This window comes from Bos grunniens, chromosome 8 (genome assembly GCF_055505025.1).
Source record: "Bos grunniens cultivar Pamir isolate PY7600 chromosome 8, Bosgru_T2T1.0, whole genome shotgun sequence".
Classification (NCBI taxonomy): domain Eukaryota; kingdom Metazoa; phylum Chordata; class Mammalia; order Artiodactyla; family Bovidae; genus Bos; species Bos grunniens.
In genome coordinates, this window is record NC_141172.1 from 68,954,160 (window position 1) to 68,968,903 (window position 14,744).

The following is a 14,744-nucleotide window of genomic DNA, read 5'->3' on the forward strand; positions in this document are numbered from 1 at the left end:
TGTGAATCTACTTAAAGTTCCAAGGATCCACACCAAGTTTCTCCAGCTGATCTGAGGTTTCCCTTGAGTATGCGGATGAGGTCTTTTATTTCTACTGAGTACCCTTCTCAGCTCTGGTCCCTTAGTCAGTGCTCAGCAAGCACTGTAATGAAAAGCTGAACAAAGAATGTTAGAGCATAGCATCCTATAACCCAGAGAAGGCATTTCCTAAGGTTTCTGAGTCAGGAAGATCCTTTGGAGGAGGGAAGGGCACCCCTTTCCAGTATTCTTACCTGGAGAATCCCATGGACAGAGGAGCCTGGCGGGCTACAGTCCATAGGGTCGCACAGAGTCGGACATGACTTAAGCGACTTAGCACACACTGGAAAGGGAGTCCTTCTGGGAAGTGAAGTGGAGAGTTCGAGATTTGAGTTGTCTCTGCTCCCTGAAGCATGAGTGGGTTGAGATGTGCAACGTGTGAGATGGGAACTCTCCAGAGTCACAGAAGCAGCTGTAAAGTTCCAGCCAATTCCCAGCGCAGCCTGGAGAGGCTGGCGGCTGATGAGAAAGCAGTTTTTGTGTTGGTCCCGCTCTGGAGAGATCCCAGAGGCCCAGAGCTGTAGCTTTGAGCAGCCCAGAGAGACCAGCTGGTGTTCGCTCCGTTCATCCACATCCCACTTGCACTGCTTCCCGAAGGATAGAGTGGGGCCAGATGCAGGTGACCGGAAGGATTCCTTTATGCTTCCTCCAAACCAGAAAGATGCTAACGCGAGTCCAGGTCCTTTTAAAAGCTGTTGGAGCCCTACTCACAGGTGCTCAGCAGATGGGTTCATTGCAGGCTGTTGGTGTGGGAGATTAGCCTTTGGGGAAGGAGGGGTTCTGAGCAGGTCCAGGGACCACAGAGGGGTGGCAGCCTGTCTATGGGAGACCAACTGTCCAGGCCAGGGCCTTCTGAGTTCTTCAGAACTGCTGCTCTTTCCCTAAAGCTGGACCTTGCTGCAGCCTGCTCCATTCCTTCCCACCCGCAGGTGGTATTTCCTTACACAAGCAAGAGCTGCATGCGGGCTGTGCTGGAGTACCTGTACACTGGCATGTTCACCTCCAGCCCCGACCTGGACGACATGAAACTCATCATCCTGGCCAACCGCCTCTGCCTGCCACACTTGGTCGCCCTCACAGGTAGCTAAGCCCAGGGGAGGGGCCTCCAGGGAGGAGGAGGAGTCAAGGGACCCCCTGGGAGTCGTGATTTCTTCTCTCACCTGTCTCCTCCTAGGGGACAGGCCGCCAGCACCAAGGGGATACGTTTACATAGCGTGAGATACGTCGGTGCGTATTGGGGTTGCGGTGAGGACGTGGATGTAAGGAAATGTGTGAGAGGGATGCTTGGTGGGGTCACCTTATAGGTCTCTCTAGAGGTTATTGCGGTGCAGCAAGTGGGCACCAGTAGATGCCAGGGCTCGAGGTTCTCAGCTTGGCCACACTTAGGCAAGCTTAAGAAGCCAAAAAGAACAGAACACCATTCCTTATTCCTACCCTTGCATCTCCTCCTCCTTCCTTTCGTTTTTCTTCCCCTTTCTCATTTCCTTCTTCTCTTCCACCTTCCCTTTCTCTTTCTTCTAGAAACACAGTAAACATTGACCTAATTGTTGGTCACTCCTAATTCTTTGATTCCTGGAAGATCCTGTGAGCTAGAGCTCAGGTTTCAGGATGGACCAACCCCAGAGGCTTGGGTGGAGCAGGGGCTGGGGCAGGAGGGAGACCAAGGAGCAGCGCTTGGGGTGCCAGGGCAGGAGGAGAGATGGTGCAGTGCAGATGAGAAGTCATGTGGAGCCTGTGGTGCCCGCCGACAGGTGGTGCTCCTGAGCTGGAGTCAGCATGTGTGTTCCATTGATGTTGGTGTTGGTACCTGTACTGGCATTGATGTCCAGGTTAATGTCCTTGGGTGGGTCGGCAGCAGAGAGCAAGGCCTCAGATACTGAGTTGAGGTTCAGGGAAGGACCTGGTGTCAGAGCTGCTGTGGCCCTCGGCAGATGATCAAGATTGGGACTTGGCTATGAGGGAAGCAGCGATCCTATGATGAGAAATGAGTTGAAAGGTGGCGCTTGGTCCCTGGAAGAGGTGGAAATGATTGACCAGAATCAAATGTTAAGAGCTGAGCCTGCAGAGGCAGGCCAGGGGACACTGAGGGCTTTAGGGCAGGGAGTAAGAGGCTTCTAAAGATTTCAACTGCAGAATTCCCTGGTGGTCTGGTGGTTAAGGCTGCACTTCCACTGCAGGGGGTATGGGTTTGATCCCTGGTCAGGGAACTAAGATCCTGCATGCTGAGTGGTTCAACCAATAAATAAATAAAAAATAAATAAGATCACAGCTACAACAATTTGAAAAAGTGGTGCAGCATTCCCAGAACACAGAAAATAGTCCAAAACTCTTAGACTAAATAACTTTTGAAAGATTTGCTACACAGAAATGGCCCAAATGAAAAAAAAATGTATTCAGGTGTTTCTTTAAGTTTGTTTCATCATAGCAAGCAATCAGAGACAAGTCAAACAGGCACACTGGTTAAGCACACGTGGATGGCTTTTGCAAGGTAGCCATTAATAATGTTACCTCTCACTGCTGCATGGAAAGGCTTATAGAAAATAACATTGAATGGCCTTTCCTGGGAAATGCTTCATAATCGCTAAAAAACATATTTAAAAAATATGTTTCTATGTACTGTGTAAAGGAACAGTGGAAAATGCCAAGTGTTGTATAATAAGTGACATGTTTTGTGATATAAGCTTACTATGAAGTTATTAATTTAAGCTTAATTTTTAAAATGTTAAATATTGCACAAAAACATGAAATATGTGTTCATCTTGATAAATTATTACAAACCGAGTGGCCCTTGCTCGCCACACCAGAGCCCCCAGTCTGTCCCTCTCAACCATAGGCCCTCCCCACCCCGAAGTAACCGTTCTGCCTATTGCTCTAAGATTTTATGATTGTTCTTCCTTACTCTTCTTCATAGTTATATCATCCAAGTGTGCATCCTGAAACACTATAGCATGATTTTATTTTTTATATATCTTTTAAGGTTTTTTTAATCTGTAAGTTCCTTGTCTGTTAAAAACAAAAACAGAACTTTCCCTTGGGATATGTTGGAAAAACCCTCTGATCCAGGGAACCTAGATTTTTTTACTGATCGCCTTTCTGTAGTCCACCATGTTTCCGTCTTATCAACTGGCCTTCAGGTCTAGAGGCTAGATTAGATCGAGTCTTCTTTTGGTGAGACTACATTTTGTAGGCTGTTTCTGCTTTTCATCAAGAAACATAGATCATCTGCTTTTCTCGCTTTTTGTGGTGTTAGCAGCCTTTGAATTTTATTGCCTGGATCCATTCATTTATTAAGTGTTGTGAAATGGTAATATTCCAGTTCAGTCTTTTTTTTTTTTTTTTTTTTAATCTGTTAGAATACTTTCAAAAGGAGGGAAACTTTCCCTCACCTATGGTTTGATTTCCCAGTAGAATAGTTCATGTAGGAAAGGCAGGTGAATATGTGGTATTTTAATTTACCAGTTGTTTTTCTTTTCTCTTATATTTATGTAGTTATTTGGCTGCAGTGGAGTCTTAGTGCTGGCATGAAGGATCTTTAGTTGCAGCATGTGGGATCTAGCTCCCTTTCCAGGGGTTGAACCTGGTCCCCTGCATTGGAAGTGTAGAGTTTTGGCCACTGGACCATCAGGGAAGTCCCTGTTTACCAGTTTTCAAGACACACATTTGTTTGCTATCATCTTTTGAGAGTGACCAGTTGATTTTTTGTTATTAATATTACATGTGATTATGAATTTTTGGACTTGAACATACTCTATTGGTTTTTAGTTCAAGTCAGTTGCTCAGTCGTGTTCAACTCTTTGTGACCCTATGGACTGCAGCATGCCAGGCATCCCTGTCCATCACCAACTTCTGAAGCCTACTCAAACTCATGTCCATCACGTCAGTGATGTCATCCACCCATCTTGTCCTCTGTCGTCCCCTTCTCCTGCCTTCAATCTTTCCCAGCATCAGGATCTTTTCAAATGAGTCGGTTCTTCACATCAGGTGGCCAAAGTATTGGAGTCTCAGATTCAGCATCTGTCCTTCCAATGAATATTCAGGACTGATTTCCTTTAAGATTGACTGGTTGGATCTCCTTGCAGTCCAGGGGACTCTCAAGAGTCTTCTCCAACACCACAATTGAAAAGCATCAATTCTTTAGTACTCAGCCTTCTTTATAGTCCAACTCTCACATCCATACATGACTACTGGAAAAACCATAGCTTTGACTAGATGGACTTTTGTTGGTAGAGTAATGTCTCTGCTTTTTAATATGCTGTCTAGGTTGGTCATAGCTTTTCTTTCAAGGAGCAAACATCTTTTAATTTCACGGCATCAGTCACCATCTGCAGTGATTTTGGAGCCCCCCAAAATAAAGTCTCTCAGTATTTCCATTGTTTCCCCATCTATTTGCCATGAAGTGATGGGACTGGATGCCATGATCTTAGTTTTCTGAATGTTGAGTTTTAAGCCAACTTTTTCACTTTCCTCTTTCACTTTCATCAAGAGGTTCTTTAGTTCTTCGCTTTCTGCCGTAAAGATGGTGCCCTCTGCATATCTGAGGTTACTGATGTTTCTCCCGGCAATCTTGATTCCAGCTATCGGTTTTAAATAATTGCAATTAGCTTTATGGAAACTCAGATACTCTGCTGTTCCTTTAACCTGTAGAAGTCTTCTCAAGTTGGCTGCAGAGTCTCTAGAAGAGCTTTCGATGCTCTGGAATGACAAGATGTGCCAGGTTCATTGTGTACATTTCCTGCCCCATACCCGTATCAGCCATTTCTCTAAGAAGTCTTGGCTTCCTGTAGTTGGAAGTGGGATTTCAAGGCTACAGTATTTGCATTAGCAATGCTTTTGCTATTGGGATGGCTGTTGTTTCTAGGTCTTTTCCCATGGACTCAGCTGAGACATATTACTTTTAAAGATAAAATACTTTATCAGTTTATACTGACACAGTTAAAATTCAGAACTCAAAGTGTTTACTTCTTCCCTAGAAAGGTCTTAACATGAAATGCAAGGTTAGTACACAATTTGTTACAAAATTTAAATTAAAATGAACAACTTGATTTAATCCTTAGTTCTAATCTATAGTTCTTAGCAAATTTGAGATTTAATACCCTCTCCCATCAGTATCAATGGCTGATTCTCAGGGGTGGGGGCTTTCACCCCACCTGTATAACTCCTTGCTGCAACATATGTAGCTTAAAAAGCTTCATAGGTTATTCTAGTCTCCGCCTTCACTTCCCACCTCATCTCCAGTGGGAAAGTCTTGCTCCAATCCTGGTTTCCTCACTGGTAGGAGCAGACTTAAATCTCCTATGGCCTTTCCTGGCCTGTTGGGACTTGCCCCGGACCTCTCTTTGCCCTGCTGTGGGCCCCTGCTGGGGTCGGGGAGGGGATAAAGAAGTGCCTGTCCACTCCTGTGGTTCTTCAGCCCATTCCTGGCTGTGTGTGTGTCACAGAGCAGTACACAGTGACTGGGCTGATGGAAGCAACCCAGATGATGGTGGACATCGACGGGGACGTCCTTGTGTTCCTGGAACTGGCTCAGGTAGGATGACAGGGAAGGAATCTCTGCAACATTCTCAGCTCTGGGCTCTGCCTGTTGGCAGCAAATGGGGAGGGTTTGGGAGGTGGTGGGTAGGAAGGAAACCCATTGACAGACTTGGTTCCCCCAGTGGGCAGACCCATCTTATCCTGCAGGCCAGAGGATTCACCCCAACATGCCAAGAGAAGAGGCTGGCTGTGGCAGGAAGGGACAGAGACTTCAGGCAACCGTTGGGCCGGGGAGGGAAACTAGAGCCCTGTATAGACGTGGTTGCTGCCGGCTGGAGTCATTTAAGGCACACTGGGGACTCTCCATCTAAGATGAACTTCCTCCTCCATTTTCCCAAGTGACAGTGTCAGTTGCTCAGTCATGTCTGGCTCTCTGCGACCCCGTGCACTTTAGCCTGCCGGGCTCCTCTGTCTCTGGGATTCTCCAGGCAAGAATACTGAAGTGGGTTGCCATTTCCTCCTCAAAGGGATCCTGCTGACCCAGGGACTGAACCCAGGTGTCCTGCACTGCGGGCAGATTCTTTACTGTCTGAGCCACCTAGAACAGGCAAGCAAAATCTCCCCTACCAGCCCTCAGGGTGCCAAACATTGTAAAGATTAGTTTCTGAAGTTAAAATAATGCAGATATGCCTGGGAGGTCAGCTCTCTAAGCCCGGTTGTCAGCACCTTAGTGCAGGCTGCTCTGGCCCAGCATGGAGGACGAGGGGTCAGATCTGAGGAGGGCAGACCCAGTAGGAGGCCACCTCATAGGACTGTGGGTTTCTGCGGCTGCTGGGGGCAGGTCACGGGTGAGGTGGTGGTGATGGTGCCAAAGAGCAAATCCATGTCATTCCATCGTGGTTTTGTGTAGCCTTGCCACTCGAGGTGGGTTCTTTGTGACTCAGGGCCTTTGGCCACCTGCGCCAAAGCTCTGGCTCTGAAGGCAAAAGTAGACATCTGTGTGCAGACCTTGTCCCAGGGGTCCCAGCACAGACATGCTCCTGTCTGTTCCCAGTTCCACTGTGCGTACCAGTTGGCTGACTGGTGTCTTCACCACATCTGCACCAACTACAACAATGTGTGTCGCAAGTTCCCCCGAGACATGAAGGCCATGTCCCCAGGTGAGCATCCCCAGCGGCATTTGTCGCCTCCCTCTCCTTGGGTCCAAGCCTCTGACCTGACCCCAGGGCGCCCAGAGGCTGCCAAAGACCCCTGTGGGTGGGGAGTAGCCTGCAAACATGCACCCAGCCCAGCGGAGGGGTCCTGGAAAAAGCGCTGGTGTGGAGGGCGGCCCCCCAGCCCCAGCCTGCCAGAGACTGTGGGCAATTCACTCTGCCCCTCTGAGCTTCTGCTTTTCACAGGTACAGTCAGACTAGAGGTGGTGTTTTTTAGATGTTTGTGGATCAAACTCCACAATAAGAAATCCATTTTTGTTTGTTAATTTTTACAATGTTGGTTGGTTTCTGCCAAACAACAATGCAAATCAGCCATAATTATACATATATCCCCTGCCTCTTGAGCCTCCCTCCCATCCCCACATTCCACCCCTCTAGCTTATCAAGAATTACATTTTACCTTGTGACCGAGTACACATATTGAAAAATTTATCAGTTGTTTTTAATACTGTTCACGACTCTTGACATTAATTTCATAACCTGGGAATGGGCACAAGTCACAGCTTGGACAACACAGATCTGGGCATCCTCTGGGGTCCCTGCAGCTTGGTCTCTGCTTAATTGATGTCTCAGGTCCTGGGGCCTGACAGGAATCCAGGGGTCCAGGATTCATGGGATCCAGGGAGAGGTGTGGCTGGCCTCCCCCAGTTGGTCTTCACTGGGCACGGTCTGCTTTGCTGTGACCCTCCTCCCTAGTACTCTACCAGTTCTCCCACTCCTGCTCTCTCCTCGTCACCCTTCTAGCATTTTCTTTCTAAAGCACAGCTCCAACTGCCTCACTTCCCTGGTCCCAAACTTTCGTGGAGCCCCCACACCTTCCAGAAGAAGTCCAAACCCCTCAGCCTAGCCTTCCCTCCCATCTGAGCTCCTGCATACCCCCACCCCCCGTACCTCCCCTCTCAGAACCTCAGCTCTGCCAGCTGCACCTGCTGTCAGCCCAGCCAGGCCGAGCATCTTCTTGCCCACAGCTCTTCTCACCATTTCTCCCTCATCCCTTGTCGCAGCCTGCTTTATTCTCCAAGCCTTGATAGGATCTTCCCTCTGCCTTTGAAGAAAGACGCAAGTGGAAATGCCTTTCCCCAGTGTGGACCGTCGGCTCCACTCCCTGGGCAACTGACTCTCTTTGGGGGCTCAGTGAAGGCAGGGCTTCCACTTCTGGTCCCCAGGGGTTGGCATGTGGGCCTAGGAGGACCAGAGGCATGTTCCATGGCAGCGGGGCAGGGGTGGGAGTCCCTCTGCCCCTCCTCCTGCGTCTTCCTCACCCAGCCCTACTGCCGTTCTGCCCCAGAAAACCAGCAGTATTTCGAGAAACACCGGTGGCCACCCGTCTGGTACCTGAAGGAGGAAGACCACTACCAGCGGGCCCGGAAGGAGCGCGAGAAGGAGGACTATCTGCACCTGAAGCGGCAGCCCAAGCGGCGCTGGTTGTTCTGGAATAGTCCGTCCTCGGCGTCCTCTTCGGCCGCCTCCTCGGCGTCCCCATCCTCCTCCTCGGCTGTGGTCTGAGATGCTGCCACCCTCTTCTGACCCTGCTGCTGTTGTCCCCACTTGTCTTTGCCCCTCTGCTCCTCCGCATCGCCCCCTCCACCTCCCAGGGACAGAGGACTCGCATAACCAGGACCCTTTGGGTGGAGCTGCTCTCACCAGCCAACATAGCTCAGCACAGAGAGGAGGGAGCCTGGCCTCGTGGACCAGAGCAGTGGCCCTGTGCAGAGGTCCTGATTCCATGGCTGGCCGGGAGACAACTCTTGGAGGCGGGCATCGGGGAGAGAGCTGAGGACTGTGGCATCTTGTCTGTGGGTCGGAGAACCCTAGCATCAAAGGGGAAATTCTCCTGCTGGGAAGCTGTGTGTCCTGGTCTGCACAGGCAGCCCCCTCCCAGGGAGCAGCAGTGGGCAGGCAGGGTCCTACCTCTGTTGGCCCCACGTCTCCATTTATGGAACTGAAGGGTTATAGTGGCTTTGTGGGCCTTTCCACGTGGAGCCTACTCAAATCCTCACTGGAAAAGTCAGGGTAGAACTTAAGCCTTCAGAGCCCAACTCCAGGCTTCCACCTCTGTGGTGCAGCTGCCAGAAGCCGCAAGTAGAAGGCTTGCCCTCTGCCAGCATTGCTTCCGGGGCTGTGGGCAACCAGGCCTGAGAAGGTGGCAGAGGTTTTTCAGAGCTTCAGCCCTGGAAGCAGTGCTTCTTGGTGCAATGAGAAACTTCTCTTTCCCCCCATCCTTTACCGCTCAGGTTTGGAGATGGAAACAAAAGGAAACACTGGAACAGGGGGAGAGAAAGTAGAGGGTGATGGGACCTGAGTACAGCAATCCCATGCTCCTTTGGGCTCCTCCCCCCCCGCTGCTGGCCAGCACAGCTTCTAATGGGGAGAGGGTAAATTTTGCAAAAATATGCAGACAATGAACAAAATCACCACCGACAAAAGCATTGTGGCCTCTGTCCCCTCAAAAGAAGAAAAGCAGAAAAAGACCCTGGATGGCTCTCATTCTTATAAAGCCAAGCAGGGGACCCCATGTGGATGAGGCAATGGTCGAGGTGGTAAAATTGACTCCGATGCTTTTCAGGAAAGCAGTGTAACCGGCTGTGACCGAGGATGTCCTGGCCCCACTGACTGACTCTGGAGGGCATGGTGCATGCCTTCAGCATGCTGGGGATGAGATTGCAGGGGCGGGGAGGGGGGCTTGGGAATCACCATGGTGTTGGACCCATCATGAGAATCAATCTGTTGTCAACTTCAGCAGGTAACTCCATAGGATATGACCGTGTTGAAGGGGTGGGATGCGGTAGGGGTCAAAGGTCAGGGGAAAGGGCACTGACATGGAGAATAGGAGTCTTTGTAAAGAAGGATCGTAATGAAGTACGTGACCTTACTCAGTGCTGGTTGGTGATAACAGGGAAGAATGGGGGAACTGAACAGGAGCAAAACCAAGGTCAGTCCAGAGAAGAGGAGGGAGGAGACTGGAGGATGGTGGAGGATTAAGACAGTATCTTGCAGCCCATGGGGGAAAGCTGGGCCACAACTGACCCTCTCCCCCTTTTCTGATTCTGATTTGTATCTCACTCCACACACCCTTGTTAGATTCAGAACACAGGATCCCTCTGATGAAGGTGGAGCCAGAGAGACTGAGCTCCTGTCCTCAGCACTCAGGACTCATCTCATCTAAGAAAGATGCTTTAAGGAGAGGAACTGGGTTTTGGTCCCAGGGCCCGGTGTGGGGGGCTCCACCCCCAATTATCTGGCATAGAGCAACCGCCCGCTCCCCCCCCCCCCACAAAAAATGGAACCTCTGCATCAATTTTGTGGTGCCAAGATCTAGAGATTTGAGGTCAAGGCCTTGTCAAGAGAAGGAGCAGGAGGTGGCAGGTCAAGTGCGTCTTGAATGGCTGTGACCCTTGGTGTCCGAGCCCTAGACTTCAAGGCCATGGCTGCCTCCCCTTCAAGTCCTCCAGGTGGCAGGCTTGGAAACCAGACATGTGCTGCCCTCTACTGGCTGGTCAGCTCACTTCTGCTGAGCTCAGGGTGAGGCTGAGGTGAAGGGGACAGAAGGGGAACCTCCTAGGTGGGGTGTGCTGCTCTGCACCAGCCCCTTCACTCTGGGAAGGGTGTAGGAGGGGCCATGGGGGCCTCCCAAGAACTCTAGGGGGATGGGAGAGGCAGGACCTGAAATCCAACAGCAGGGGAATTAGGTCTCCATGAGCTTACAGGCCTGAGGCGTCTGGCCCAAAGATGAGGATGCAGAAAGGCCAGCAGGGACAGAAAGGGAAGGCGGCTCAGGAGTGGCAGGAGGCTCACAAGTGAGAGGCCACAGCAGGATCCCAGCAGGCAGGGTCTCGGCACCCCTTCCAATAGCTCCGTCAGAACCAGTCCATACCTCCAGGAGCCCAGCAAGCCCAGGTGAGACTCAGAGATACCACCTGGGGAGGCTGTGGGGGACCTGGGCCAGCCCAGTCAGGGGAAGGGCAGGGAGGAGAGGGATGGCGGAGGGGCTGAATTCCAGTCCCCCAGGAACCTGGTGCCCAGAAATCTTGAGTCAGAGCAGGAGACACATTCACACAGGGCAAGCTTGAGCCTGAGGCATAAAAGCGAGAGGGAAGGAGTGGGTCACACAGCAAGAACACACACTCCTGCACCCACGTCACTCAGAACTCTAGAGGAGAACGGGAGGATGGGGGAGAAAAACACACACATGCCTCTTTTTATATAAAATTGCATATTTAATTTGGTCATGAATTCATAAACACATGAGTATTTTGTACCTAATGGCCTTTCTTGTACTGTTTGATATTTCCAACAAACTCTTCTAAGGTGAGAACTTCCAATGGAGAGAAGAGTGAAAAGATAAACAACCACTAGTGAAACAATTGAGTGCCTGTCGTGGGTCAGGGGCTCTTTGGACTGGATATAAAACAAGGCAACTTCAGGCTCTCCTCAAGCTTACCTTAAATAAACATGATGAACACTGACAAGGCTAATACTTTAGGTGGGCACTAAGGACGTCCTCCGAGAAAGGGATAAGTGACCTGACACTTGATTGACAAGAATTCATTTCTATCTTCCTCTGAAGATGAAGGCAGAGTGCCGTCCACAAAAGGAACAGCAAAAGCAAGAAACACGTGACTTCCGGGGAACAGAGGGGCAGTAGGGCAGGACCTCTGAAAGGGAAGAGCAAAGGGCTATTGCACCAAGGCCACTGAGGTAGGACCCCTACCAAACTCCACTGGGGCACCATACCCTGAGGGTCCCTACATACTCGGCCAATTCTAGTTTGGGTCCCGCCATGCCAGTCTTGGGCACACGAAGTTTTGAGATGGAAAAGATAAACTGAGGAGTACTAGTTTCATAACATCACCCTGCCATGACTGGAATACTGTAGAGATAGGTGTGGTAGAAGGCGGGCTGAAGTGCTTACAAAGTTTTTTTTTAAAGTAAGAGGAAGTGATGTGCCCTCCCTGGACTGAGGGTGCTGCAGTGCATCTTCCACATTAAGAGTACTCAAGCAAGGAAACCTCCCACTAAGAACTGGGAAAGGTAAACAGAGGAGGAGGCAGAGAAGGGGAGGAGACACCAGGAGAGGCCCCCTTGCATGCCTTTATTCTGAAAACAAGATCACAATACAGATGGGGCAAGATGGCAGAGCAGAAAGACCCTGAGCTTGGGTCCTCTCACGGGCAGCCAAAATTACAACTATTTGCAGAGCAAGCACTGATAAAAAAGACAGGAACCTACCAGCATAGATCTTCTACAACTAAAGACATAAAGCAGGAACCACACTGAGATGGTTGGAGTGGGCAGACTCATAATATCATCAAGTACCATACTCCTGGTTGGACAACCCACCAAGTAGGGAATTATATTGCAGGGTTTTTCCACAGGAGAGTTCTGAGCCCCAGTTGGGCTCTCCAGCCCAGGGATCCTGCATCAGCAAGATGAACCCCCAGAGCTTTTGGCTTTGAAGGAAAGCAGGGTCCTAATTCTGCGTGTCCCACAGGACTGGAGGAAACAGAGACTTCAGTCTTAAAGAGCACACACATGCACTGGGACCTAGGGCAAAAGTGGTCACTTGATGGGAAGCTGGTTTAGAGCTGCCTGCTGGTCTTAAAGAGTGTCCCAGAGAGGCAGTGGGTGGGTGTGGCTCAGGCTGTGGGTATAGACACTGGTAACAGCTATACTTTTTACACTGTCCATGGGATTCTCATGGCAAGAATACTGGAGTTGGTTGCCATTTCCTTTTCCAGTGACCATGTTTTGTCAGAACTCTTCACCATGACCCACCCATCTTGGGTGGCACGGCATAGCATAGCTCATAGCTTCACTGAATTACACAAGCCCCTTTGCCATGACAAGACTGTGATCCATAAAGGGGATTGACAGAGGAGCCTGGCAGGCTAGTCTACGGGGTCACGAAGAGTTGGACAGAACTTAGCGACTGAACAGTAACAGCCATACTTGGAAGCTTCTATTGGTGGATACGGGTGCTCATAGGCACTATCGTGGGATCTTCCCACTAGCTCATTAGCCCCAGTAGCTAATGAGTTGGGTGGGGTTGATCAGCCCCACCCAACAGCCTGTAGGCACCACTGCTGGGATGTTGTTATTGTTGTTCAGTTGCTAAGTCCTGTCTAACGCTTGCTGCTACTGCTAAGTCACTTCAGTCGTGTCCGACTCTTCGAGACCCCATGGACTTCAGCACACCAGGCTCCTCCGTCCATGGGATTTTCCAGGCAAGAGTACTGGAGTGGGGTGCCATGTCTAACACTTTGCAGCATGTAAACGGACTGTAGCATGCCAGGCTTCCCTGTCCTTCACTATCTCCCAGAATTTGTTCAAATTCATGTCCACTGAGTCAATGATGCCATCCAACCGTTTCACTCTCTGTTGCCCCCTTCTCCTCCTGCACTCAATCTTTCGTAGCATTAGGGTCTTTTCCAATAAGTCAGCTCTTGCATCGGGTGGCCAAAGTATTGGAGCTTCAGCTTCAGCATCAGTCCTTCCAATGAATATTCAGGGTTGATTTCCTTTAGGATTGACTGGTTTGATCTCCTTGCTGTCCAAGGGACTCTCAAGAGTCTTCTCCAGCGCCACAGTTCAAAAGCCTCAATTCTCAGCCTTCTTTTTGGTTCAACTCTCATCTGTTCATGACTACTGGAAAAATGATAGCTTTGACTATACAGACCTTTGTCGGAAAGTAATGTCTCTGCTTTTTAACACACTGTCTAGGTTTGTCACAGCTTTTCTTCCAAAAAGCAAGTGTCTTTTAATTTCATGATTGCAGTCACTGTCCACAGTGCTGGGATGCTTCAAGCCAAACAACTAACAGCCCCACCCATCATCAGACACCTGAGTAAAGACGTCCTGAGCCCACCGCCACCTCTAGGCATGCCTCTAGACATGGCACTGCCCACCAGTGGGCCAAGACCCAGCTTCCCCCACCAGTGGGCAGGTAAGGGCCCTGCCCTCCAGGAAACCTTCACTAGCCTCTGGACAGCCTCACCCTGTCCAGGGGGCAGAATGCAAGAAAACCACAGTCCTGCAGACTGTGGACGCAACCTGTACACAGCAGGTGACACCCTGTCCTAGGACCAACTGGGCCCCAACCCTGCCTATTAGCAGGCCAATACAAGCTTCAGGACACGCCAGATTCGATCCCCAACTGTGTCAGGAACTACCCCCTACCTCCAGCCTGCACCAGTGATCTAACCCTAACTCGGGATACCTGGGCCCTGTAGCCAGACTCCAGGGCATGGCTCTGCCTGCCAGTCATCTGGCACTAACCCCAGGACCTGGCTTCACCCACCAGTGGGTGGGCAACAGCCCTGGAGTTTTCTGGAGCCTGGCCATGCCCACCAGTGAGCCAGCACTGGCTCCAGGTCCCATGGGGCTCTGCAGCCAGCTTCCTTGTGACCAGGTACCACTAATGAACAGCTGGCAGCCTCCACAAAGGTAGGCCCTAGCAACCAGGCCTATGACACCGCCTACATAGTCCACGCCCAACAACAGAGGGAACACCCCCTAGAGCAGGGGTCCCCAACCTCCAGGATCTAATGCCTGATGATCTGAGGTGGAGCTGATGTAATAATAGCCAAAATAAAGTGCATAGAATTGCCAATAAGATATTGAATAGAAGTAGTAAAACAGGGCATCCTGGTCTTATTCTCGATCTCACAGGAAAAGCTTTTTGTCTCGCTACTGGATAAACTCTTTGAAAAAGCCCTTTGATTTTTTTTTTTTTTTGATGATTACTTTGTCCTTCTAAAACCCAGGAACAATATTAAGCAAAATGAAGAGGCCAAGCCTCAGAGAAACGTGGCTCCGTATTTTAAGAAGTATGAATATACAGTTGGTCCCTCAGAGGACTTATAGAACAAAGGAGTTTGACCACAGCTTAGTTTGCCATTTCAAGCAGAGTTGTATTGGAGAAGCCCAGAAGTTTTAAAAGCAGATAAGTTTTCTGGACTCTTGGAATATCTTACCAAAACT

The 14,744-nt window shown here is 50.0% G+C and overlaps 1 protein-coding gene across 4 annotated transcripts in view; it reads left to right on the forward strand.

Moving 5' to 3' along the window:
* Window positions 1–11,027, forward strand: part of RHOBTB2 (Rho related BTB domain containing 2) — a 32,511-nt gene extending 21,484 nt beyond the window's left edge. For 2 of the 4 annotated variants that reach the window (XR_015170023.1, XR_015170024.1), the window contains 5 exons: window positions 1,008–1,158; window positions 1,253–1,305; window positions 5,517–5,605; window positions 6,605–6,710; window positions 8,053–11,027. Coding sequence is in view for 2 of the 4 variants with exons in the window: in XM_086416282.1 (XP_086272408.1) it covers window positions 1,008–1,158; window positions 5,517–5,605; window positions 6,605–6,710; window positions 8,053–8,270 (564 nt within the window). In the remaining 2 variants the exon portion in view is untranslated. The remainder of the gene's footprint in view (window positions 1–1,007; window positions 1,159–1,252; window positions 1,306–5,516; window positions 5,606–6,604; window positions 6,711–8,052) is intronic. The other 2 variants (XM_086416282.1, XM_086416283.1) reach the window with 1 other exon arrangement.
* The last annotated feature ends 3,717 nt before the right edge of the window (window positions 11,028–14,744 follow it).